The sequence below is a fragment of the Scyliorhinus torazame genome, chromosome 13 (assembly GCF_047496885.1).
Source record: "Scyliorhinus torazame isolate Kashiwa2021f chromosome 13, sScyTor2.1, whole genome shotgun sequence".
Taxonomy (NCBI): domain Eukaryota; kingdom Metazoa; phylum Chordata; class Chondrichthyes; order Carcharhiniformes; family Scyliorhinidae; genus Scyliorhinus; species Scyliorhinus torazame.
Window position 1 is genome coordinate 78,131,497 of NC_092719.1, and position 25,267 is coordinate 78,156,763.

At 51.0% G+C, this 25,267-nt stretch overlaps 1 protein-coding gene and 1 long non-coding RNA gene across 3 annotated transcripts in view; one reads left to right on the forward strand and one right to left on the reverse strand.

Annotated features, from left to right (window-relative positions):
* Nucleotides 1-25,267, forward strand: part of lrmp (lymphoid-restricted membrane protein) — a 238,493-nt gene that overhangs the window by 18,044 nt on the left and 195,182 nt on the right. The window contains exons 4-9 of the mRNA XM_072471820.1: nt 1,585-1,765; nt 7,866-7,939; nt 8,106-8,175; nt 15,358-15,516; nt 16,767-16,884; nt 16,982-17,032. Of these exons, the coding sequence (XP_072327921.1) occupies nt 1,585-1,765; nt 7,866-7,939; nt 8,106-8,175; nt 15,358-15,516; nt 16,767-16,884; nt 16,982-17,032 (653 nt within the window). The remainder of the gene's footprint in view (nt 1-1,584; nt 1,766-7,865; nt 7,940-8,105; nt 8,176-15,357; nt 15,517-16,766; nt 16,885-16,981; nt 17,033-25,267) is intronic.
* LOC140388132 (uncharacterized) overlaps nt 7,584-25,267 on the reverse strand; it is a 42,793-nt gene continuing 25,109 nt past the window's right edge. Inside the window, exons 2-3 of one of the 2 annotated variants that reach the window (XR_011934102.1) lie at nt 15,317-15,452; nt 7,584-8,173 (exon numbers count right to left, since the gene is read on the reverse strand). This is a non-coding gene — a long non-coding RNA (uncharacterized lncRNA). The remainder of the gene's footprint in view (nt 8,174-15,316; nt 15,453-25,267) is intronic. The other variant, XR_011934103.1, reaches the window with a different exon arrangement.

Sequence of the window (25,267 nt, forward strand, 5' to 3'; positions counted from 1 at the left end):
CACTTAGCGCGTTGAGGGGTTGCAAAGGGATTGAGTGGGGGGCGGGTGGGTGCTGAGCACCGTTACGCTGTACGCAGATGATCTTTGCTATGCGGTTCAGACCCAGTGGGCAACGTTCAAAGGATCATTGAGATTTTGAGGGAATTTGGCCGGTTTTGGGTACAAATTGAACATGGGGAAGAGTGAGGTGTTCCCGATCAATGCTAGAAGGCAGAAGAGGAGGTTAGGGGAGTTGCTGTTCTGAGTGGCAGGGGCAAGTCTTCAGTATCTAGGAATCCGGGTAGCGCCGAGCTGAGCCCAGCTACACAAATTGAACTTGGTGACTTGGCATGACTGGCGGAGGGGAGGAAGGCGGATTTGAAGAGGTGGAAGGTGTTGCTGCTGTCACTGGCTGGGTGCGTGCAGATAGTTAAAATTACTGTGATGCCCAGGTTCTTGTTCGTGTTCCAGAACCTCCGCATCTTTGTCCCCAAGTCCTTTTTCAGAAAGATGAATGGGATCATTTCAGGCTTTTTGTGGGTAGGGAAGAACCCGTGGGTGAGGAGGGAGTTCTTGGAGAGGGGGCGAAGGGAGGGGACTGGCGTTGCCGAATTTGATGCGGTATTATCAGACAGCGAGCATCGCAATGATGAGGAAATGGGCGGTGGAGAAGGAATTGGTGTGGGGGGCGGATGGAGGCAGGGGCGTATAGGGGACGAGTTTGAGGGCGCTGTTGTTGGCACCCCTTCCATTCTCACTGGTCAGGTATTCCATGAACCCAGTGGTGGTTTTGGTGTTCCGGGTGTGGAGCCAGTGTAGGCAGTATTTTGGGTTGGAGGGTGTGTGATTGTGGTCGCTGATATACGACAAACATAGGTTTGTGCCGGCAGGGCTGGTGCAAGTTCCGTGGGTGGCAGCAGCTGGGGTTGGAGTACTTTTAGGGACAATTTGCGGGACTGGCAGAGTTGGAGGAGACGCAAGAGTTGCCAAAAGGGAATTGGTTTAGGTACCTGCAGGTAGGGTTTTTGTGAGGAGAGAGGTGCCATCCTTCCTGGGGCTACCGCCTCCGGTGTTGCAAGACAAGTTGTTGTCAGAGGATGATATTGGGGATGGGAGGGTGTCGGATATCTACAGTGAGTTGATGGGGAGGGAGCGTAAATGGGAGGAGGAGGTGGGTGGGGAGGGTGCAGGCTGGGACGTGGAAAGGGGCCCTGCGGAGGGTGAACGCGCCCTCGTCGTGTGCGAGATTAAACCTAATCACTTCAAGGTGGTGTATAGGGCCCACATGACGGCGGGCTCGGAGGAGGGGTTCACCCGGAGATGGAAACCATTCATTGGTTTTGTTTTTAAAGGTGGATTGAGGGGTCAGAGAGGAAGGGGTGGGGAAGGCTGGCGGGGGAGAGGTGCCGGGGGGGGGGGGGGGGGGAGAGATGGGCAGAAAAATTAGGAGGTATGCTGTGGTGGGATGTCGGTGTCAGGGGAGGTTGGCGGCTTGTGGTGTCCGATCATGTTGATGTTTTGGTCTTCTGATATTTTCATGTATATATGTAAAAAGCCTTGAATAAAAATATTTTTTAAAAGCTTGATGCTGGCTGCTTTCCCCAGGGAAGGTGGCTGTTTCTATGATTGTGGACTATCTACGACACACCACGAGCCGTAGTTCTGAGGACAGTGGTCTTGAGGATTTGTGCAACATGTTGGACCCAGATAACAAGGACATCTCTATTGATTTAACCACCTATCGTGCAGTGATGAAAGAGTGGATCGAAGATTGTAGGAGGAAAAGGTAAGGAATAGTTTGTGTGACTAGACTCGTGGTCTGTGCTGAACTCTGGTGATTGACCAGGCGTGCGTCTAATGAATCGCGAGGTGGCATCAGAACAACGGAACATGGAAGCTGCTAATAATTTGGGAAAAAGCAAATTCATTTGTTCCAAAAAAAGCCTTGATTTTTACCTTCCTGGGTCAATTAGTGTTTTCACACTTTGTTACCTGCAAGCCTTTAATATTTAAATTGAGGCGGCCATTTACCAATTGGTGAATCTGTCTGCTTGCATGTTACATTCACTTTCAATATTGTGCTGATGCTTATTAAGATTGCAAATCCTGCTAACCAACTCCCATGTGGATCCAGCTGTCTGTGTGTCCGTGTGTGTGCCTGTGTCAGTGTGTGTGTGCGTTCCGTCTGTGTCTGGATTTGTGCGCGCGTCCCGTCTGTGTGCCTGTGTCTGGATTTGTGTGTGCGTCCCGTCTGTGTGCCTTTATCTGTGGGGATATGTGTGTGGTATTATCAGGTATTGCAGTACCCGAGAGGCTGAAGTTCCATTGGTTAAACCTGGGGGTTTAACCACAGGCTGTATAGTATGTAGCTCCGCCCTAATAGGCGGGGTATCAGAGACAGTGCCATCCCAGCAGCCCTCATTCTGTACCTGAACTGCTGGGGAACAGTTCTAGTCTATTAAAGCCTTCAGTTGTGCTACAACCTCGTTTTAGTAGTTATTGATCGTGCATCAATTTATTAGACTAGACTTAAGTAGAAAGGATTGATCTCCGAATCAAGCCGGAGTGTCTGTAACTCAGTCCCCACGCGGCGAACTCTTGCGGCGAATTTCAAGCACTAGCTGGCATGTTTCAAAGGCTACCTTGAGACGGCTGGAGGCATACCATCGGGGGAGCAGAAACTGCATGTCATGCACTCAAGGGTAAGCCCTGAGATCTACACCCTCATCGAGGAGGCGGAAGACGTTGATGCAGCAATCAAACTTTTAAAAGGACATTATATCCGCCCAGTAAATCAGGTCTACACATGTCACCTGCTTGCAACGAGACGGTAAAGCCCTGGGGAATCGTTGGAGAAGTTCTACCGCGCGCTACTGGTGCTGGGCAGAAGCTGTGGCTGCCCACAAGTTTCGGCGAACGACCACACGGAACTCCTAATCCAGGATGCCTTCGTAGCAGGTATGAGCTCCTCAGAGATCCGCCAGCATTTTTTAGAGGAAGTCACCATGGGACTTAGGGAGGCACGGCCCCTGGCAGGGTCCATGGACGTTGCCTCCAGGAACGCACAATCCTACGTGCCCGACTGCGCGGCGGCCCCCTGGGAAGAGTGGAATCCCGCAGCGGCAGCCCCACAGACTTTCCCCGTGTCCCCGCAGGCCTGCGCTGTAAGGCGGCCCGCCAACTCCGATGTGCCCCGCTGTTTCTTCTGCGGGCAGGAAAAGCACCCCCGCCAGCGCTGCCCGGCCCGCACATCCACCTGCAAAGGGTGCGGCAAGGGCCATTTTGTAGGGGTCTGCCAGGCACGAGCGGTGGCCGCGGTCTCCAGTGGCGACTCCGGACTGCCACAGCGAACCTCTCCTCGGGCCCCAGGCGGCCAGCAGTCACCGCCACCCCCGAATCCTAGGGCCACGTGTGGTTCACGGGCGCCGCCATCTTGTTCCCCGGACACCGCGCTGGACGGATGGGCGCCACCATTTTGTCCAACTCCGACCACCATGTGCAACCCATGGGAGACGCCATCTTGGATGGGGCCCCAGGACCCCAGCCCGGCCGACTGCACACTGCCCGATCAAAATTCACAACTACTGCGCCTGGCCTCTGTGACTCTGGACCAAACTCGACATCGAACACTCTCAACAGCAACGACGACGGTCTTCATCAACGGCCATGAGACGTCCTGCCTGATCGCCTCTGGGAGCATGGAGAGCTTTATACACCCTGACACGGTAAGGCGCTGTTCACTTTTTACCCACCCTGTAAATCAAAGAATCTCCCTGGCCTCCGGGTCACACTCAGTGGAGATAAAGGGGTTCTGCCTAGCGAACCTCACAGTCCAAGGAAGGAAATTTAACAATTTCCGCCTTTATGTCCTTCCGCACCTCTGCGCGGCTACACTCCTGGGGTTGGATTTCCAATGTAACCTGCAAAGTCTGACCTTCCAATTCGGCGACCCCCCTTACTGTCTGTGGCCTCGCAACCCTTAAGGTCGACCCGCCTTCCCTGTTTGCGAACCTCACCGGATTGCAAACCCAACGCCACCAGGAGCAGACGGCACAGTGCCCAGGACCGGAGGTCCAAACGCTACTGAGGGAAGGGACCATCAAAGCGAGCAACAGTCCCTGGAGAGCTCAAGTAGTGGTGGTAAAGGTCAGGGAGAAACATAGGATGGTCATTGACTACAGTCAGACCATCAACAGGTTTACGCAGCTGGACGCGTACCCTCTCCCCCGCATAACCGACCTGGTAAACAGGATCGCGCATTATAAGGTCTTCTCCACGGTGGATCTCAAGTCCGCCTACCACCAGCTACCCCTCCGCACTAGTGACCGCAAATACGCTGCCTTCGAAGCAGATGGGCGGTTCTATCATTTTTTAAGGGTTCCCTTCGGTGTCACTAACGGGGTCTCGGTCTTCCAACGCGAGATGGACCGAATCGTTGACCGGTACGACTTACGCGCAACGTTTCCGTATCTCTATAACGTCACCATCTGCGGCCATGACCAGCAGGACCACGACACCAATCTCCGTAAATTTCTCCAGACCGCTAAAATCCTTAACTTAACGTACAATGAGGATAAATGCGTGTTTAGCACTGACCGTCTAGCCATTCGTGGCTACGTAGTGCGAAATGGAGTTATAGGCCCCGACCCTGAACGCATGCGCCCCCTCATGGAGTTCCCCCTCCCTCTCTGCCCCAAGGCCCTGAAGCGCAGCCTCGGGTTTTTTAGCTACTACGCCAATGGGTCCCTAACTACGCAGACAAAGCCCGTCCCCTGATCCAGTCCACAACCTTCCCCCTGTCGATGGAGGCCCGCCAGGCCTCCAGCCGCATCAAAGCAGACAATGCAAAGGCCACGATGCACGCCATCGATGAGTCCCTCCCCTTCCAGGTCGAGAGCGATGCGTCCGACGTAGCTCTGGCGGCCACCCTCAACCAAGCGGGCAGACCCGTGGCCGCCTTCTCCTGTACCCTCCATGCTTCCGAAATCTGCCACTCCTCGGTCGAAAATGAGGCCCAAGCCATAGTAGAAGCTGTGCGACATTGGAGGCATTACCTGGCCGGCAGGAGATTCACTCTCCTCACTGACCAACGATCGGTGGCGTTCATGTTCGATAATGCACAGCGGGGCAAGATAAAAAAACGACAAGACCTTGAGGTGGAGGATCGAACTCTCCACTTACAACTACGAGATCTTGTATCGTCCCGGGAAGCTAAACGAGCCTCCTGATGCCCTGTCCCGCGGCACATGTGCCACCGCACAAGTGGACCACCTCCGAGCCCTCCACGTGGACCTCTGCCACCCAGGGGTCACTCGATATTTCCACTTTATCAAGACCCGAAACCTGCCCTGCTCCATCGAGGAGGTCAGGACAGCCACCAGGGACAGCCAAATCTGCGCGGAGTGCAAACCGCACTTCTACTGGCCAGAGGGGGTGCACCTGATAAAGGCTTCCCATCCCTTTGAATGCCTCAGCATGGACTTCAAAGGCCCCCTCCCCTCCACCAACCGCAACACTTACTTCCTAAACGTGATTGACGAGAACTCCCGGTTCCCATTCGCCATCCACTGCCCAGACATGACCGCAACCACCGTCATCAAGGCCCTCCATAGTATCTTTGCACTGTTCGGTTTCCCAGCTTACAAACAGTGATAGGGGGTCCTCCTTTATGAGCGATGAACTGCGTCAATTCCTGCTCAGCAAGGGCACCGCCTCAAGCAGGACGACAAGTTACAACCCCCGGGGAAACGGGCACGTAGAGAGGGAGAACGGAACGGTCTGGAAGACCATTCTACTGGCCCTACGGTCCAGGAATCTCCCAGTCTCCCGGTGGCAAGAAGTCCTCCAGGAGACCCTCCACTCCATCCGGTCACTGCTCTGTACGACCACCAATCAGACACCTCCCGAACGTCTCCTTGTCTTCCCCAGGAAGTCCTCCCGGGACCTCGCTCCCGAACTGGCTAGCAACACCCGGACCCATCCTGCTCCGAAAACACGTGCGGGCGCACATGTCGGGCCCGTTGGTCGAGAGGGTCGACCTGCTGCACGCTAACCCCCAGTACACCTATGTGCCATTCCCTGACGGCTGACAAGATACGCTCTCCTTACGGGACCTGGCGCTCGCCGGAACCCCACGCGCACCCGAACCACCCCCCCCCCCCCGACCCCCCCTGCCCCCCCCAACCCCCCCACAGTACTTTACAGGAGGGTCAGTCCTCCCACCGCCCCTGCCTGGGCTCTCCCACCCACCGACGCCCCCTACAGGCGCCCCCCCCCCTCCCAGGTCAACCGCTTTCCCCACCAGCGCCGTCTGCGTGTGACGAAGATGCCATGGAAACCGAAGCCACGCCCCCACCGGAATCACCACCGAGGCCAGACGATCCCAGAGGACGGCCAGGGCACCCGACCGACTGATTGTATCATTTTAACCGATCTGTAACTGTAAATAAATAAACACTGACTGTATATATCTTCCATGACTGTAAATATCCTCTATACACGGTAAGGAGGTATCACGGTACCTCCATATTGATCATACCATGTTGAATACAGTTGTAGCCGCTGGCCACCACCCCCGTCGGACTCCTTTTTAACAGGCGGTGAATGTGGTATTATCAGGTATTGCAGTACCCGAGAGGCTGAAGTTCCATTGGTTAAAGCTGGGGGTTTACCATTGGCTGTATAGTATGTAGCTCCGCCCTGATAGGCGGGGTATAAGAGTCAGTGCCGTCCCAGCCACCCTCATTCTGTACCTGAGCTGCTGGGGAATAGTTCTAGTTTACTAAAGCCTTCAGTTGTGCTACAACCTCGTTTTAGTAGTTATTGATCGTGCATCAATGTGTGTGTGCGTTCTGGGTGCGTGGGTGTGTCCTGTCTGTGTTGCTGTGTCTGGGCATGCGTGCATCCTGTCTGTGTGCCTGTGTCTGGATATGTGCGCGCTTCCTGTCTGTGTGCCTTTATGTCTGTGGGGATGTGTGTGGGATTATCAGGTATCGCAGTACCCGAGAGCCTCAAGTTCCATTGGTTAAACCTGGCGGTTTACCATTGTGTGTGTGTGTGTGTGGTGTGTCCCGTGTGCGTTGCTGTGTCTGGATATGTGCGTCCGTCCCGTCTGCGTTGCTGTGTCTGGGTATGTGCGTGCGTGCGTCCCGTCTGCGTTGCTGTGTCTCAGATGATAGGATGTGGTTTCCGTTCTGTGGTTTGGCTATTTCCATTATCTAGGTTGCCTCAGGAAGAAAAGGTCAAGTTGCCTCATTCTCGCCTCATGTATTTCTCCTTAGCTGGTTGCAAGGCCTGGTGACAGGTTGATATACACAACTCTGTCAAAACATTATATATTGTGGGAGGACTTCAGGATGTAGGGCTTGAGAAAAATAGGTTCATTTAAAATGAGATTCCTATAATCACTTTCTTGCAATGCTTCATTCACTTCTTACACATTTCACTTGGTAAAGGTAGTCATGTTTTCAACCATGAAAAGAATAGCAATAAAGGAACCTTCTGGTGAGGATTAATCACTTAAGCTTATTTGTGAAAGTTCAGGCAAGTTTGCCATTAATGTATTCACTGCGGAAATGCAAATGAACTGAGGGAAAAGACGCAGCTTCACCATCATTGATTTTATATCGAGAGGCATGTTCATTAACCCAGAGTATCTGGCCATTGAGTTTTCTTGTACTACAAGAGCACCCCAGGGACAGGACGCTCTGATATTTGTGTGACTCACAGTTTACACATTTATCTGATATTCTGATTCAGTTCAAAAGCTTGTCCAAGGAATACAGAATGTACAACATGAAGAACATTGATACAATAATGCAAGTGCTGAAAGTTAATCTGATTTACAATGGATCTTTGCTTAATGTTTCCATATTGTACATGTATAGTATCCATGAGAAGACGCAGGAAGCTGTAAATGTTGAAGAAGATGTTGCCCAGCTTTGTGATGGTCTCATATCAGGTAACACCTTTCTTGTTAGATCGGTACTTACAATTGTTCATCCTTGTGTTCTTCCTGTGTATATTCACCAGGGTCAAATTTGAAATGCTAGTTTTGTTTTACAGTTGTTTCTCAGTATGTTGTCTAACACCAACATAAGCTCATATAAACTTTCCACTTTCATTAGGAACAAAATTTTCCGATGGAACAGTGGGAAGCCTGGAGGCATTTGGTGGAGAAATTTCAAAAGGGGACCTGTAAGTAAAGTGTTTCAGTTGATGTCACTCTGGTAATGTATGGTCCCATAATAAGCATTTCCTGTGAACATTATACTTGTCATATCATATTATACCCAACATACATTGGCACAACTTTTGCCAAGCAAAACATCAGGGTGGAACTTTTGTGGTTAATAAGTGTTCTCCTGGACTTCCGGGTGCGGCTATGCAGAGCTAGGTCGCATATTCGGTAGCTCCCGCTTGGAACGGACTTTTGGGCTCTTTTACAGGGCCCCCACGGCATTTGTTTGACATTTCCCGGTGTGGGAAGAAGGCTGCAGCATTCCCTGACAGTGTCCCCCAGGAATGTTATGTCTTTTGGCTACCAGACCCGGCAGAAACAGTAAAAGATTTGGCTGCAACAGGATAAACAGGGCCTGTTCCAGCATGCAGGCGGGGGAAGGGCAAGCTTAAAGCTGCAAACTGACCTGAGGGCCTTTATCAAAAGTGAATTCTAACAGCAGAGGGAACAACTGTGAAAAGATCTCACCAAGGCTACTGAAGAAGTGGAGACGAGGCTTCCGGTGGCGGCCATGGAGGAGTAGGTCGCGCATTCGGCAGCTCCCATCTGGAACGGACTCTTAGACCTTTTTCAGGAGTTTCCACAGACATTTTGGGGCAGATTGGTGAAGCGAACACTGCCAAAAGGATTCCCCCTCGAGACTTTTGGGCTCTTTTCAGGGCCCCCAAGGGCATTTTTTCGACGTTTCCCGGTGTGGGAAGGAGTTAATAATAGCTCCCCGTCAGTATATGGCTTTAACTAGGAACGGGGTGACAAAAAAGGTGGTGGTGGACCAGAAGAAGGGAGGGAAGAAGGACAAAATGGCGGCGGGCGGAGACCAGGCAGCGTGGAGGCAGTGGGCAGAGGAGCAACAGGAGGGTATCCAGCGCTGCCTGAGAGAGATTAAAACGGACCTGCTAGAGCCGATGAAGGCTTCTATTGATAAGCTGCTGGAGACACAGATGGCCCAGGGGGTGGCGATCCGAGAGGCTCAACAAAAGATCTCTGACAATGAGGACGAGATCTTAGTCCTGGCGGTAAAGGTGGAGGCGCATGAGGCGCTCCACAAGAAATGGCAGGAGCGTTTCGAGGAGATGGAGAATCGGTCGAGGCGGAAGAATCTGCGGATTCTGGGCCTCCCGGAGGGGCCGGACGTGGGGGCCTATGTGGTCACCATGTTAAACTCGCTGATGGGAGCGGGGTCCTTCCAGGGGCCCCTGGAGCTGGAAGGGGCCCATAGAGTGTTGGCGAGGAGGCCCAAGGCTAACGAGTCTCCGTGGGCGGTACTGGTGCGGTTCCATCGGTTCGTCGATCGGGAGTGTGCGCTCAGGTGGGCCAAGAAGGAGAGGAGCAGCAGGTGGGAGAACGCAGAGGTTCGGATATATCAGGACTGGAGTGCGGAGGTGGCGAAGAGGAGGGCCGGGTACAATTGAGCGAAGGCGGTGCTGCACAGGAAGGGGGTGAAGTTTGGCATGTTGCAGCCGGCGCGACTATGGGTTACCTACAAGGACCGGCACCATTATTTTGAGTCTCCGGAGGAGGCGTGGGCTTTTGTTCAGGCCGAGAAGCTGGACACAGACTGAGGGTCGGGATGGGCGATTGGGGACTGCGGTGGATATGTTATGCCTATTTTTGGTTCATGGGGGGGGGGCGGGGGGGGCCTTTGCATTGTTTTGGGTTTCTTTTTCTGTGTTTTTCTCTTTTGGGTTGGGGAGGGTGGATGGGGCGGGTTGGGCACTGTTTTGGTTGGTGGCGGGGCCTGGTAGGTGTAGAGCGTGGGATTTATTCCCGCGCCGAAGACTGGGGGGGCGGGACCGGGGCGGAGAAGCGAGGATTGTTTCCCGCGCTTAGAACGGAGGGGGAGGACCTGTGAATGGGGAGCGGGAGAGGAGGGTGTGCCACACAATGGGAGGAGTCGAAGGGGAGGCGGGAGTGGCTGGGGTCAGCAGGAGTCAGCTGACTTGCGGAAGTGCAATGGGGGGAGTAAACCAACTAGGATGGGTCCTAGCCGGGGGTGGGGGGGGTGGGTGGGGGGGGGGGGGGGGGGAATAGAGTTGCTGCTGCGAAGATCAAGGAGGAGCTGGGGCGAGTGGGGTGGGTCGAGACGGCGGTATGCCGCTGTGGGGAACGGGTCGGGTGTGGGGCGCGGGCGCGTGGCTGGCCGAGGCGGGGTCATGGCTAGTCGGCGGGGGAGGGGGGCGGGTAGCCCCCTGATCCGGCTGATAACCTGGAATGTAAGGGGACTGAATGGGCCAGTTAAGCGGGCCCGCGTGTTCGCGCACCTGAAGGGGCTCAAAGCGGATGTTGTTATGCTCCAGAAGACACACCTGAAGGTGGCAGACCAGGTAAGACTGAGGAAAGGGTGGGTAGGTCAGGTGCTTCACTCGGGGCTAGATGCCAAAAATCGAGGGGTGGCGATTTTGGTGGGAAAGAAGGTGTTATTCGAGGCGTCGAGCATTGTGGCAAATAATGGCGGTAGGTACATAATGGTAAGTGGTAAGTTGCAGGGAGAGAGGGTGGTACTGGTCAATGTGTATGCTCCGAACTGGGACGATGCGGGTTTTATGCGGCGTATGTTGGGTCGGATCCCAGACTTGGAAGTGGGGGACTGATAATGGGGGGAGACTTTAACACGGTGTTGGATCCTGCACTGGATCGCTCCAGGTCTAGGACGGGTAGGAAGCCGGCGGCGGCTAGAGCGTTGAGGGGAGTTATGGACCAAATGGGAGGGGTGGACCCTTGGAGATTTGCAAGGCCGGGGGCTAGGGAATTTTCATTCTTCTCACATGTCCATAAGGCTTATTCTCGAATCGACTTTTTCATTTTGAGTAGGGCGCTGATAGCGAGAGTGGAGGATACCGAGTATTCGGCAATAGTCATTTCGGACCACGCCCCGCATTGGGTGGACTTGGAGATGGGGGAGGAGAGGGACCAGCGCCCGCTGTGGCGCTTGGAGGTGGGGCTGTTGGCGGACGAGGAGGTGAGCGAGCGTGTCCGAGGAAGTATAGAGAGGTACTTGGAGACCAACGACAACGGGGAGGTCCGAGTGGGGATGGTATGGGAGGCACTGAAGGTGGTGGTGAGGGGAGAGCTGATCTCCATCAGGGCCCACAAGGAGCGGGGGGAGAGGGAGAGGCTGGTGGGGGAGATGGTGAGGGTATACAGGAGGTATGCGGAAGAACCTGAGGAAGGATTGTTGAGGAAGAGGCGCAGTCTCCAGGCCGAGTTCGACCTGGTGACCACCAGGAAGGCGGAGGTGCAGTGGAGGAAGGCCCAGGGGGCGGTCTACGAGTATGGGGAAAAGGCAAGCCGGATGCTGGCGCATCAGCTTCGGAAGCGGGACGCAGCTAGGGAGATCGGGGGAGTTGAGGACAGGGGAGGGAGCGTGGTGTGGAGTAGGGTTGGCATCAATGGGGTCTTCAGGGACTTCTACGAGGAATTGTACCGATCCGAGCCCCCACGGGAGGAGGGAGGGATGGGCCGTTTCCTGGACCAATTGAGGTTTCCAAAGGAGGAAGAGGGACTGGTGGCGGGACTGGGGGCCCCGATTGGGCTGGAGGAGCTGATCAAAGGAATAGGAAGCATGCAGGCGGGGAAGGCACTGGGGCCGGATGGTTTCATGGTCGAGTTCTATAAAAAATATATGGACCTGTTGGGCCCGCTGTTAGTTAGGACCTTCAATGAGGCAAGGGAGGGGGGGGCTTTACCGGGCACTGATCTCCTTGATCCTGAAGCGGGACAAGGATCCCCTGCAATGTGGGTCTTACAGACCGATTTCCTTGCTAAATGTAAATGCCAAGGTGCTGGCGAAGGTCGTAGCCTTGAGGATTGTGTGCCGCAGATCATCCATGAAGACCAGACGGGTTTGTGAAGGGGAGACAGTTGAATGCGAATGTGCGGAAGCTTTTGAACATTATCATGATGCCAGCGAGGGAGGGGGAGGCGGAGATAGTGGTGGCGATGGACGCTGAGAAAGCCTTCGATAGGGTAGAGTGGGGGTACCTGTGGGAGGTGCTGAAGAGGTTTGTGTTTGGGGAGGGGTTTGTCAGGTGGGTTAGGCTGTTGTATGAGGGCCCGATGGCGAGTGTGGCCACAAATAGGAGGAGATCCGAGTACTTTCGGTTGCACCGAGGGACGAGACGGGTGTCCCCTGTCCCCCCTGCTTTTCGCACTGGCGATTGAACCCCTGGCTATGGCACAGAGATTCGAGGAACTGGAGGGGGTTGGTGCGGGGTGGGGAGGAGCATAGGGTGTCGCTTTATGCGGACGACCTGCTGCTGTATGTGGCGGACCCGGTGGGATGAATGCCAGAGGTAATGAGGATGCTTAGGGAATTCGGGGACTTTTCGGGGTACAAGCTCAATATGGGGAAGAGCGAGCTGTTCGTAGTTCAGCTAGGGGACCAGGAGAGGGGGATTGGCGATCTCCCACTAAAAAGGGTGGAGAGGAGTTTCAGATATTTGGGGGTCCAGGTGGCCAGGAGCTGGGGGGCCCTGCATAGGCTTAACTTTACAAGGCTGGTGGAGCAAATGGAGGAGTTCAAGAGGTGGGACGCGTTGCCGCTGTCCCTGGCGGGTAGGGTGCAGTCAATCAAAATGACGGTGCTCCCAAGGTTTTTGTTCCTGTTCCAGTGCCTCCCCGTGTTTATCCCGAAGGCTTTTTTCAGGCGGGTTAACAGGAGCATAATGGGGTTTGTGTGAGTGCGAGGGACTGCGAGGGTGAGAAGGGTGTTCCTGGAGCGGAGTAGAGATAGGGGGGGGGCGGCGCTGCCCAACCTCTGTGGGTACTACTGGGCCGCCAATGCGACAATGGTGCGCAAGTGGGTGATGGAGGGGGAGGGGGCTGCATGGAAGAGGCTGGAGATGGCGTCCTGTGTGGGTACGAGTCTGGGGGCGCTGGCAACGGGGCCGCTGCCGCTCCCTCCAAGGAGGTATACCACGAGCCCGGTGGTGGTGGCGGCCCTCAAAATTTGGGGGCAGTGGAGGCGGCATAGGGGGGAAGTTGGGGCCTTGGCGTGGACCCCATTACGGGGGAACCACCGGTTTGCCCCAGGAAGAACAGGTGGAGGGTTTTCGGGGTGGCACAGGGCAGGCATACGAAAGTTGGGGGACCCGTTTGTGGACGGGAAGTTCGTGAGCTGGAGGAGAAGTACGGGCTCCCTCCGGGGAACACCTTCAGGTACTTACAGGTAAGGGCGTTTGCCAGGCGGCTGGTGGTGGAATTCCCACGGCTACTGCCACACACAGTACAGGACAGGGTGCTCTCGGGGGGCTGGGTGGGAGTGGGGAAGATCTCGGAAACTTACCAGGTGATGCAGGAGGAGGAGGAGGCCTTGGTGGTGCAGTTGAAAGGTAAGTGGGAGGAGTAGTTGGGAGAGGAGATCGAAGAGGGGACGTGGGCAGATGCCCTAGGGAGGGTGAACTCTTCCTCTTCATGCGCGAGGCTCAGCCTCATACAGTTTAAGGTGCTGCACAGGGCACACATGACCGGGACAAGGATGAGCCGGTTCTTTGGGGGTGAGGACAGGTGTGTTAGGTGCTCAGGGAGCCCAGCAAATCACACCCATATGTTCTGGGCATGCCCAGCACTGGAGGAATTTTGGAAGGGCGTAGCGAGGATGGTGTCGAGGGTGGTAGAATCCAGGGTCAAACCGGGCTGGGGGCTCGCAATATTTGGGGTGGCAGAGGAGCCGGGAGTGCAGGAGGCGAAAGAGGCTAGAATTCTGGCCTTTGCGTCCCTGGTAGCCCGGCGAAGGATTCTCCTTCAGTGGAAAGATAAGAGGCCCCCCAAGCGTGGAATCCTGGATCAGCGATATGGCAGGGTTCATTAATTGGAGAGGGTGAAATTCGCCTTGAGAGGGTCGGTACAAGGGTTCTTTAGGCGGTGGCAACCGTTCTTAGACTTTCTGGCAGAACGATAGACATTGGTCAATGGCAGCAGCAGCTCGGGGTTGGGGGGGGGGGGGGTGGTGGGGGCGGTGGTTTACTTTATTTTTGTTTATGTTATTTACACTGGAAGGGTCTGAGGGGGTGTATACACCTGTTGTCTTAAGTCGGGGTGTTAATGTTAATTTATTATTTAGGCACGGAGGGGAGGGGTTTGGGGGGTTGCTTTTTTAGATTGTGTTTTGTACTTAACCCTGTTGGGTTCTTTTTTCTTTCTCATTTTGTTATTGATATTTTATGAAAACCTTTAATAAAAATTAATTTTTTTTTAAAAAAAAAAGTGTTCTCCTTTTCTTTGTCTTTGCACCCCCTGCCGCAATGTCCAATTTTTAATGTAGTTATATAACTTGTCAATTGTTATCGATGTTGATAACATTGATGCATATATGAGGGTGATGTGGGATGATGGACGTCTGTGTGGAGTGCAAAGACTAGTATAGACCAAATACACCCAGGCCCCACTCCCCCACCCCATTCCCATAACCACACCTAACCTGCATATTATTGGACACTAAGGGGCAATTTTAACATGGCCGATCCACCTAACCTGCACATCTTTAGACTGTGGGAGGAAACCAGAGCACCCGGAGGAAACCCACACAGACATGGGGAGAACATGCAAACTCCACACAGGCAGCCACCCAAGGTTGGTGTGAGGCAACAGTGCTAACCCACTGCCACTTGATTATATCAGAGTTCAAGATGTCTCACCATCATCATCTAAGATAGGGCAATAAATTCTGGCCTTGCCTGCAATCCCCTTGTTTGAGGATTTAATATAAAAACGATGATACGCTAGTCATAGTGATTATGGCACAGAAGGAGGCCATTCTGTCCATGAGTCCATGCAGAATCCCTGTACAGCAATCCAGCTGGTCCCATTCTCCGGCTCTATCACTGTAACTTTGCAATTTCATTTCTCTCGAGCACATTTCCTATTTCTTTGGCAATCACTAATTGTTTCGGTTTCCACCATTCTCATGGGCAGTGAGTTCCAGGTCATGACCACTCACTGTGTACAAAGTTCTTCCTCCCGTCTCTCGCCCAAAACCTTAAATCTCATTTACCCCTGGTCATTGAACAATCTGTTAAGGGGAACAGCTTTCCCTTATATACCTTTTGTACAAGGTTGTGACAGGTTTAAATACCTCATTGAAGGAATGTTGGGAATTACCTCCTGGAATAAAATTGAACTCTCCGGCTTTTCCAATGCAGTGAGACATCAGATTTAATATCGTCCATTGCCGATCTCCAGTACAACCACCAAAAGCTTCAGGAGCAGAATCGGAAGTTAAGATTAGTGGTGGACACTACAGAAGAAAATAACAATCGGCTAATGGAGGAAAATGAGGAGCTGCTCAGTCAGGTGAAAAGGTGAGGAGAGAGCCATTTATAAAAAAAAAAGAAGCAATTTAAGATCTTTTCCATTTTAAAACTTTATATAGAATTATTTTTTGTAAATATATTATTAATACATTCCTCAAAGGCTGCTCAATAATTCACCACCATGTTGACTATTCCAACACATTCCTGGCCAGCCTCATATCTTTCCCTCCACAAACTTGAGATCATCCAAACCTCTCTTGCCCCTGTCCCAACTCTCTCTGTATCTGTTCACCTGTCACCCCTGTGCTCGCTGTCATCCATGAAGCGACATCTTGGTTTTGAATCTTCCATCTTGCTTTCAAACCTATTCACAGCCTCATCCACTTCCATCTCCTTGAACCTTATAACCCTCTCTGTGCTCCTCCAATTCTGGTCTCTCGGCATCCCCAATTTTAGTGGCTGCACTATTAATGGCAGCCCTGCCTCCAGCTATCCAATTCCTAAGCTCTGGAATTCTCTCCCTCCAACTCCCTTTCCTCCTTTAAAGCATGCTTTAAAATTCAGCTCTCACTTGTTCTTGTGTCCCATTATTAATGGGAGACAGTGGAGTAGTGACAATGTCACTGGACTAGTAACTCAAACGCCCAGGCTAAGGTTCTCGGGACATGGGTTCAAATCCCACCACGGCGGTTGGTTGAATTTAAATTCAATTAATAAATGTGCAATTGAAAGCTAGTCTCTGTAATAGTGCCCATGAAGGTTGTTGTAAAAACCTACCAATGTCCTTTAGGGAAGGAAATCAGCTGTCCAAACCCGATCTGGCCTACCTGTGAGTCCAGACCCACAGCAATGTGGTTGACTCTTAACTAAAGTGACCGCGCAAACCATTCAGTTCAAGGGGAATAAATGCTGGCCCAGCCAGTGATGCCCACATCTCATGAACAAATATTTAAAAACTGAGCCAAAGCTGATCCTCTTGTTGCTGATGTCACTAATATTTCTGTTGGAGATTGGCAATGTGTGCTTCTTGTTCTTTGTAGATGCTGCACTGAGCACAGTAATCAATTGGGGAGAGGCAATGAGGCTTATAAATTGGGCATCCCCTGTTTTATTTTCCCTATCCTCACATGATTCAGTCCTATTCCTGGTCGATCCCACCATTGATATAATTGAAAATGAAAACTCATTTCAATCTATCTTTGACACTTTGCATTGAACAAGAACGATATTGAGATTGGTCATGTTTGCAATTCTAGCGTCAACAGATCCTCAATTACTTTTGTCTCTAATCTGCACAGTGCCCAGCAGTCCATTTTAATAGAAAAGTCTTTGAAAGAAGACCTGGAAGATTTGAAGACACAGTTATGTACTTTACAAGAGAGCAACAAAAGGCTTCTCCTTCAAAATAAGCAAGAGGTAATTCTTCCATTGAACAAGTCTCACTAGATGGTTGCCAAGTTTGGACAGTGACCAGGACTCGATGTATGACATCCAATTTTTGTGTTACTTCCAGGCAAAGGACAATCAATCCCTAATCCGGACGATTGCATCACTCCAGGAAGAGGTGTGCAATTTATCTTCTTGCCTTTTTTGAATGCTTTATAGCACCTCTGAATTTTATAATTCAGGGTACCGTATGGGTAACCTATAAGCGTGGATCGAAGATTGGCTGGCTAGCTGACATGGGTATGCTAAAATAGGTCTTTGTTTGATTGGCAAGATGTGACGAGTGGATCTCGGAGGTCTGGACTGGGCCTCAACCTTTTACAATTTATGTCAATGACTTAAATGAGGGGAGTGGTAGCTAAATTTGCAGATGACATAAAGATAGGTAGGGAAGTATGCTGTGAAGAGGACATAAGGAAGTTGCGATGGATGTAGATTGGCTGAGCAAGTGGACAAAAATCTGGCAAATGGCATACAATGTGGCATTTGGCAGGAAGCAGGGTATTACTTAAAGGGAGAGCGGCTGCAAAAGTCTGAGATGTAGAAGGATCTAGGTGTTCCAGTGCATGAGTTTGAAACACAAACGGATCAGCCTTGATCTTGTTAAATGGCGGAGTAGGCTCGAGAGGCCGAATGGCCTACTTGTGTTCCTGTTCCATATGTTCGTACAATTAATGTGTGTATTCCTGAGGTAGTTGGGGCAGCAAGGTGATACGAAGAAGTAGTGACTGTTGCGTTTCTTTTATTCTGACGGTGAACACAAAATGTGCCGAACGCAACCCCTGCAAGTCTGGACGTACTGTCTACAGACTGGGGCATTATGGGTGGAGAAAACAGAATTGTAGTTGTAGTCGGGGACAGTATATTTATGGGAATCGACTCTCTTCTCTGTAGCCAAGATCACGAGTCCCAAAGGCTGTATTGCCTTCCCGCCAGGGTTTGGGACATCTGCTGCGGGCTGGAGAGGAATTTACAGTGGGAGGGCAGAATCCCATTGCCATAGTCCATGTAGGTACCAGTGACATTGGTAGAATGAGGAAAGAGTTTCTGCATAGTGAGTTTGAGGAGCTTGGCACTAAATTGAACAACAGAACCTTGAAGGTTCTGTTCTCTGGATTATTACCTGAGCCATATGCAAATTGCCATAGGGTACAAATTAGAGCGATTAATTTGTGGCTCTCAGACTGGTGTAGGAGAAGAGGCACTGGCATCAGTACTGGGAAAAGTGGGGATTGTACAATTGGGATGGCCTACATCTGGAACTGTGCTGGGACCAGTGTTCTTGCAAACTGCATAACCAAAGAAGTAGAGTAGACTTTAAACTAAATAGAGTGGGGGATGGTTCTGAAGACTGGACACATAAGGCTTGGAAAGCAAAAGAATAGGACAGCATTGCAAGGCAGCCATTTAGGTAATGATAGTCAGTGTGACAGGAAGGGACAGTGTATAAACCTAAAAAACAACAACAAATAGGGTCAAAGGGGGGGAAAATGTAACAAGGCTAAATGAATGGCTCTTAAATGCACATTGCATTCAGCAGAAAATAAATGAATTGACAGCACAAATTGAGGTTAATGAGTATGATCTTATAGCCATTACAGAGACGCGGTTACAAGGAGATCAAAACTGGGAATTAAATATTCAGGGGTGTATGACTTTTCATAAGGACAGGCAGGAAGGGTGGTGGGTAGTTTTGTTGGTATGAGATGGAATAAATACAATAGCAAGAAATGATCTTTGATCAGAATAGGTCAAATACATATGGGTGGAGGTAAGAAATAACAAGGGGAAGAAGACATTGGTGGGAATAGTCTACAAGCCCCCAAACAGTGGCTATACTGTAGGATGGAGAATAAAACAGGAGATAAAGGCATGTACAAAAGGCAGTACTTTAATCATGGATTACTTTAATCTTCATGTAGATTGAGAAAATCTAATTGGTAGAGGTAACCATGAGGAAGAATTCATAAGGTATTCGGGACAGTTTCCTATTCGGGTCATTTTCCTAGAACGGATGTTATGGATCTAACCAGTGATCAGGCTAATTTAGATTTGGTAATGTATAATGAGGCTAGTTTAGTAAACAATCTGAGTAAAAGATCCCCTAGGAAGCAGTGAACATAACGTGGTAGAATTTAGCATTCAATTTGATTGTGAGAAACTTGGGTCAGAAACAATTGTGCTAAACTTTAAGGGTAATTATAAAGGGATGAGGGCAGAGTTGGCTGGAGTGGATTGGGAAAGGAGTTTAGCAGGAAAGACGGTTGATCAGAGATGGCAGATGTTTCTGAAAACCTTTTGACTCACGAGAAAGATATATTCCAGTGAGGAATGGTTCTAGGAAGGGGATAAATCAACCATGGTTAACCAAATAAGAGGTCTTACAACACCAGGTTAAGGTCCAACAGGTTTGTTTCAAATCGCTAGCTTTCGGAGCACTGCTCCTTCCTCAGGTGAAGGCCGAGAAGGTGCGGGGCTTTGGTAGGGAGCCAGAGGCGATGTGGGTGAGGATGGAGGCAAGTTCTTGTCGTGGGTCAAGGTCGCAGGAGCTGGCCACGGCGCTGCTCCCGTTTGCCTCCGGGGAATACTCGGGCAGTCCAGTGGTGGTAGCTACGCTGAAGATATGGAGGCAATTTCGGCAACATTTCAACTTGGGGAGGGGAGGGTCGAAGTTGATGCCAGCTTGGGTGGAGGGCGGGGTCAAGGTTGATGCCAGCTCGGGGAGAGGGGGGGTGTCGAAGTTGATGCCAGCTCGAGAGAATCATGTGTTTGAGCCGGCAAAACTGGGCGCTAGATATTGGGGATGGGAGGAGTGGGAGGAGGGGGGGATGATGGAAATGAAGCGTTATTTTTGGAAGGGCGGTTTGCAAGTTTGAGTTGATGAGAAGTTTGGGATTCCGTTGGGGGGGGGGGGGGGGGGGGGGGGGGGGGGGCCTTGGGCGTATGCAGTGCAGAACTTTGCAAGGAAGGTTTTCCTGATGTTTTTGGTGGCACCTCCCACCTGGTTATTGGAGTGGGTATTGTCAGTGATGGGGTTGGGGGGGGATGGTCATGTCGGCGATTTATGGGAAGATTTTGGAGGAGGATACGGCGTTGCTAGAGGGGGCCAAAGCCAAGTAGGAGGAGGAGCTGGAGGTGGCATTGGAGGAGGGATTCTGGTATGAGGTGTTGCGAAGCCGGGGTTAATAGCGTTAAAGCTGGTGCACAAGGCGGACCTGATGAGATTGAGGATGAGCCGTATGTTTGAAGGGGTGGAGGACATTTGCGAGCGGTGTGGGAGAGAGGCGGCCAACATGTACATATGTTCTGGTCCTGCCCGAAGTTGGAGAAATTTTGGGGGTCATATTTCAGCACCATGTCGGCGATCTTGCTCTTGGATTTGGAGCCCAGACTCCTGGGGGCCATATTTGGAGTGCAGGACTTGCCGGGGATGTAGACTGGAGTGGGGCAGCCGTTTTAGCCTTCAACTCACTGATTGCTTGCATGCAGGTCCTGTTGGGGTGGAGGTCAGCCTTTCCGCCCAGTGCCTCAGTATAGCTTGGGGACCTGATAGAGTTCCTGTATTTGGAGAAAATTAAGTTTGCCTTGAAGGGGGCGATTGAGGGCTTTCACATGAGATGGGGTCTGTTTATTCGTCACTTTAAAGAGTTGGTTACCGTCAGCTGCTAGGGAGAGAGGAACATCCTTCCTTCACCTACCCTGTCTAGTCCCACCCAGCTTGTGTCATCTTCAAATTTAGAGATATTACATTTTCAGTTCCCTAATCTAAATCAATATATATTGTGAATAGCTGGGATCCCTGAGCACTGATCCCTGAAGTACCCCATTAGTCATTGCTTGCGATTTGGAAAAAGATACATTTATTCCTACTTTGTTACCAGTCTGCCAACCAGTTTCCTTTCCAGCTCAATAAACTACCCCTAATCCCATGTGCTTTAATTTTCCACACCAATCTCTTATGTGGGACTTTGTTGAAAGCCCTCTGAATGTCCAAATATACCAGATCCACTGGCTACCCCTCATCAGCTGTTAGTTACATTCTCCCAAGAATTCTAGTGGATTTGTTGAGCATAATTTCCCTTTCGCAAATCCAAGTTTACTCTGCCAATCCTCCACTGTTTTCCAAATGCTCTACTATTAAATCTTTTGTAATAGACTTTAGAACTTTCACCACTGCCAACGTAATGCAGACTGGTCTATAATTCCCTGTTTTCTCTCTACCTCCCCTTTTGAAATAGTGGGGTGACATTAGCTACCCTCTAATCTGTAGGAACTGCTCCAGAGACAATAGAATCATGGGAGATAACCATCCACTGTTTCTATGGCAACTTCCTTAAGTACTCTGGGTGTAGATTACCAGACCCTGGGAACTTATCGGCCTTCAATCAATCAATTTCCCTACCAATACTGATTTCCCTCACTAAACCCTGTGTCCCCCAACATTTCTGGTATGTTATTTGTGTCCTCCTTTGTGAAGACAAAACCAAAGCATGTTTTTAGTTGGTCAGCCATTTCTTTGTTCCGCTTTATAAATTACCCTGGTTCTGACTGTAAGGGGCCTACATTTGTCTTCACCAGTCCTTTTCTCTTTACATAACTATAGAAGCTTTTACAGTCAGTTTTTATGTTCCCTGCAAGTTTACTCTTGCACTCTATTTTTCCCTTCTTAATCAATCCCTTTCTCCTCCTTTGCTGAATTCTAAAGTACTTCCAATCCCCAGGTTGCTGTCTTTTCTGACCAATTTGTATGCCTCTTCCTTGGATCTAATGCCATCTCTAATTTCCTTTGTAAGCCATGGTTTGGCCACATTTCCAGTTTTAGCTTTTTGCCAGACAGGAATGAACAGTTGTTGCAGTTCACCCATGCACTTTTTTAATGTTTGCCATTGCCCATCCATCATCCCTTCAAGTAACATTTAAGTTATGAAGAGAGGTAATAGGAATAAACTTGGGTTGTTTTCATTAGAGCAGCGAAGATGGAGGGATAATCTGAAAAGAGGTGTTCAAGATTGAGGGGCATGGACAGGGTGGTTAGGGAGCAGCTGTTCCCCTTAGTTGAAGGTCGGTCACAAGGAGACAACAAGTTCAAGGTGAGGGATAGGAGGTTTGCAGGGGGGTGATGTGAGAAGCATTTTTACCCAGAGGGTGGTGACGGTCTGGAATGCACTGCCAGGGAAGGTGGTACAGGTGGGTTGCCTCGCATCCTTTAAAAAGTACCTAGATGAGTACTTGGCACGCCATAACATTCAAGGCTATGAGCCAAGTGCTGGCAAATGGGATTAGGGAGGTAGGTCAGAGTTTTTCATGCGTAGGTGCAGACTCAATGGGCTGAAGGGCCTCTTTCTGCATTGTATTTTCTGATTCTGGGAAGCTTTCATTTCTAAAGGGACAGGCCAGAAGCCTTGTTAACAGTCTTGTACTTCTCCCACGATGTTTGAGGTGGTATTTGTTTACTTGTGGTCCTTGTTCTGGGTGAGCTGTAAAGTGGCAATATTCTGCTGTTTTCCTCCCACATTGTAGATTTTGAATGAAGAGAACCTCTGGGAGTGTCCTGTTCTCCCACATTGGAAATTCTGAGCCCCCTGCTGGTAAATCTTGTTGGCTGCGTTGCTTCATTATGCTGCAGCGTGTAAGCCTTCAAGGTGGCTGCTGTAAGATTTCCCCCTCTATTAGCCAGTTTGGCATGCTTTGCGTGGTGGGCTACCATATTTGGGCCGAAACAGTGAGCGGACAGCACAACACCTCCAATGTCGGCGGGCGAGAGGCTGATCTTGCTTATCTGGTTGAGTTTGACTAATGCCGTGAAGTGGTTGGTCAAATGTGTGACCGTCTTTCATGGCCCTCTGTTTGTGACAACGAGCTAATGTGAATGTGTCTGTAATGAACAGTTCAACAGATTCCCTTGGTTTGAGGGATCAATGGTTGAAGTGCGTTCGCCTAGCATCTATGTCCCATTCTCCTGTAAATGCATCAAGGGCCTTTGAAACTGTTGAAAGTCTGTCAAAGTCTCTTCTAACCCCTGTTTGAGAATAATTTCAATTGCATTCACACACTGATCAGAAGTGAAGTTAAAAGTCCAAATAAAAGTAAAATAAAATATATAAATTACTGGCTTGTGCATGAGCATAGGTGGCAGTATGTTGTAGCCGTTTTTAAGTTTGGCGATTCCAGTAGAGTTGACTCTGGCAGGCTAGCAGTTAGTTTGGCGACACTGGATTCTGAAGGGTAACTGGAAAGCTGTCCGATTTCCTTCAGATGACTTTTGCTGAGCTTCCTCCAGCAGCAGGGAGAGAGAGATCCTTTGTTGCCTGCAAGCTTTTTTTTGATGGCGTGACTGACTGCTGTTTCTTCTTGTTTCTGTGTCACGCACACCGACTAGGCCTGCAGTTTTAAAAAAAAAAAACGAATTCCTGTGTATTCTGAAGGGGAACAAACAGCATGTCTCCTGCCCCAGAGTTAGATTTCTTTGAATTCAGACCATTTCCATATTCTTACATATCGATCAGCAAGAGATTAGATTTGGATGTCTGCTGAGATATGAAATGACTTTCTTTACACTCCCTTTTCGGCACATTTTGTTTGCTTCTTTCTGCCTTTCTCAACTTCACCTCGTAAGGCGGCCTTGCATTTTAAAGCCGTTTGTTCTGTTTAATTTCAAATTTGATGCACTATCAATTGCCACAAAGACGAGAGTAGTGGAATAATCGAGGCTTTATTGAGCAAAGATGTTGTGCCTCCTGTAGCTGGAACCAGCACCGGCGAGCACACACATTTATACGCCGCCTGCTGGGCGGAGCCAGCAGGCAGGGATTGACCCATGTACCTCTACTATACGGGCAGTGCCGTAATACATGTAATATACTACTGGTGGTGACTACCACATTCGCCTCCGGCGGGGGTGGTGGAAAACATTACAAGTTAAGTCTGTCGGGGGCCTTGACCCTCCTCTGCGATCGCCTCAGCCCTGGTGGTGATGTGGGCGCTGACTTGGTCACCTGCGACTCCGGGAGCGTGTTGCCCTTGTCTTCGTTACCCCTGAGTGGAACCAGTGGGAGGACGGATCCTGCTGCGGTGGGGGCTGTGGTGATGTTTGCTGGAGGGAGGATGAGTGGCGCGGGGGTGAAAGAGGCAACCGGGGGGGGGGGGGGGGGGGGCGGTGTCAGGTCGGGGGTTGTGGGTGGGGATCCAGCGGGAGCCAGGTCCTGGAGGGAGACTGTGTCCAGGCGCCCGTCGGGGTGTGCCACGTAGGCGTACTGCGGGTTAGCATGTAAGAGGTGGACCTTTTCGACCAAGGGGTCTGACTTATGGGTCCGCACATGCTTCTGAGGAGGACTGGTCCAGGAACTGTCAGCCATGTTGGGAGCGAGACCCCGGAGGTGGACTTCCTGGTGAAGGCAAACACCCGTTCGTGAGGGCTCTCGTTAGTCGCGGTGCAGAGGAGCAATCGGATGGAGTGGAGCACGTCGGGGAGGACCTCCTGCCAACGGGAGACCGGGAGATTTTTAGACCGCAGGGTCAGCAGGACGGCCTTCCAGACCGTTCCCCCCCTCCACCTGCCCGTTTCCCCGGGGGTTGTAGCAGGTTGTCCTGCTCGAGGCGATGCCCTTGCTGAGCAGGAACTGATGCAGCTCATCGCTCATAAAAGAGGATTCCTGATCACTGTGGATGTAGGTGGGGAAACCGAACAGTGTGAAGATGCTGTGCAAGGCTTCAATTACCATGGCAGAAGTCCTATCAGGGCATGGGATGGCAAAAGGGAATCTGGAGTACTCATCAATCACGTTGAGAAAGTACGTGTTGCGGTCAGTGGAGGGGAGGGGCCCTTTGAAGTCCACGCTGAGGCGTTCAAAAGGACGGGAGGCCTTCATCAGGTGCGCTCGTTCTGGCTTGTAGAAGTGCTTCTTGCACTCTGCGCAGACCTGGCAGTCTCTGGTGACGGTCCTGACCTCCTCAATGGAGTAGGGCAGGTTGCGGGCCTTGATGAAATGGAAGAACCGGGTGACCCCCAGGTGGCAGTGGTCATAGTGGAGAGCCTGGAGTCGGTCCACTTGTGCGCTGGCACAACGCGGGATAAGGCATCAGGGGGCTCATTGAGCTTCACCGGGCGATACAAAATCTCGTAATTATAGGTGGAGAGCTCGATCCTCCACCTCAAGATCTTGTCATTTTTGATCTTGCCCCGCTGTGTATTATTAATCTGTTTAAAAAAATATATATATTTTTATTCTCCTTTTTCACATTTTCTCCCGCATTTACACCCATCAACAATAAACAGCAACAAATGTCAATCCCCATAACAATAACAACGGTCCCATCCGCCCACCAAACCCCAAACATCAGCCCGCATGTTTAC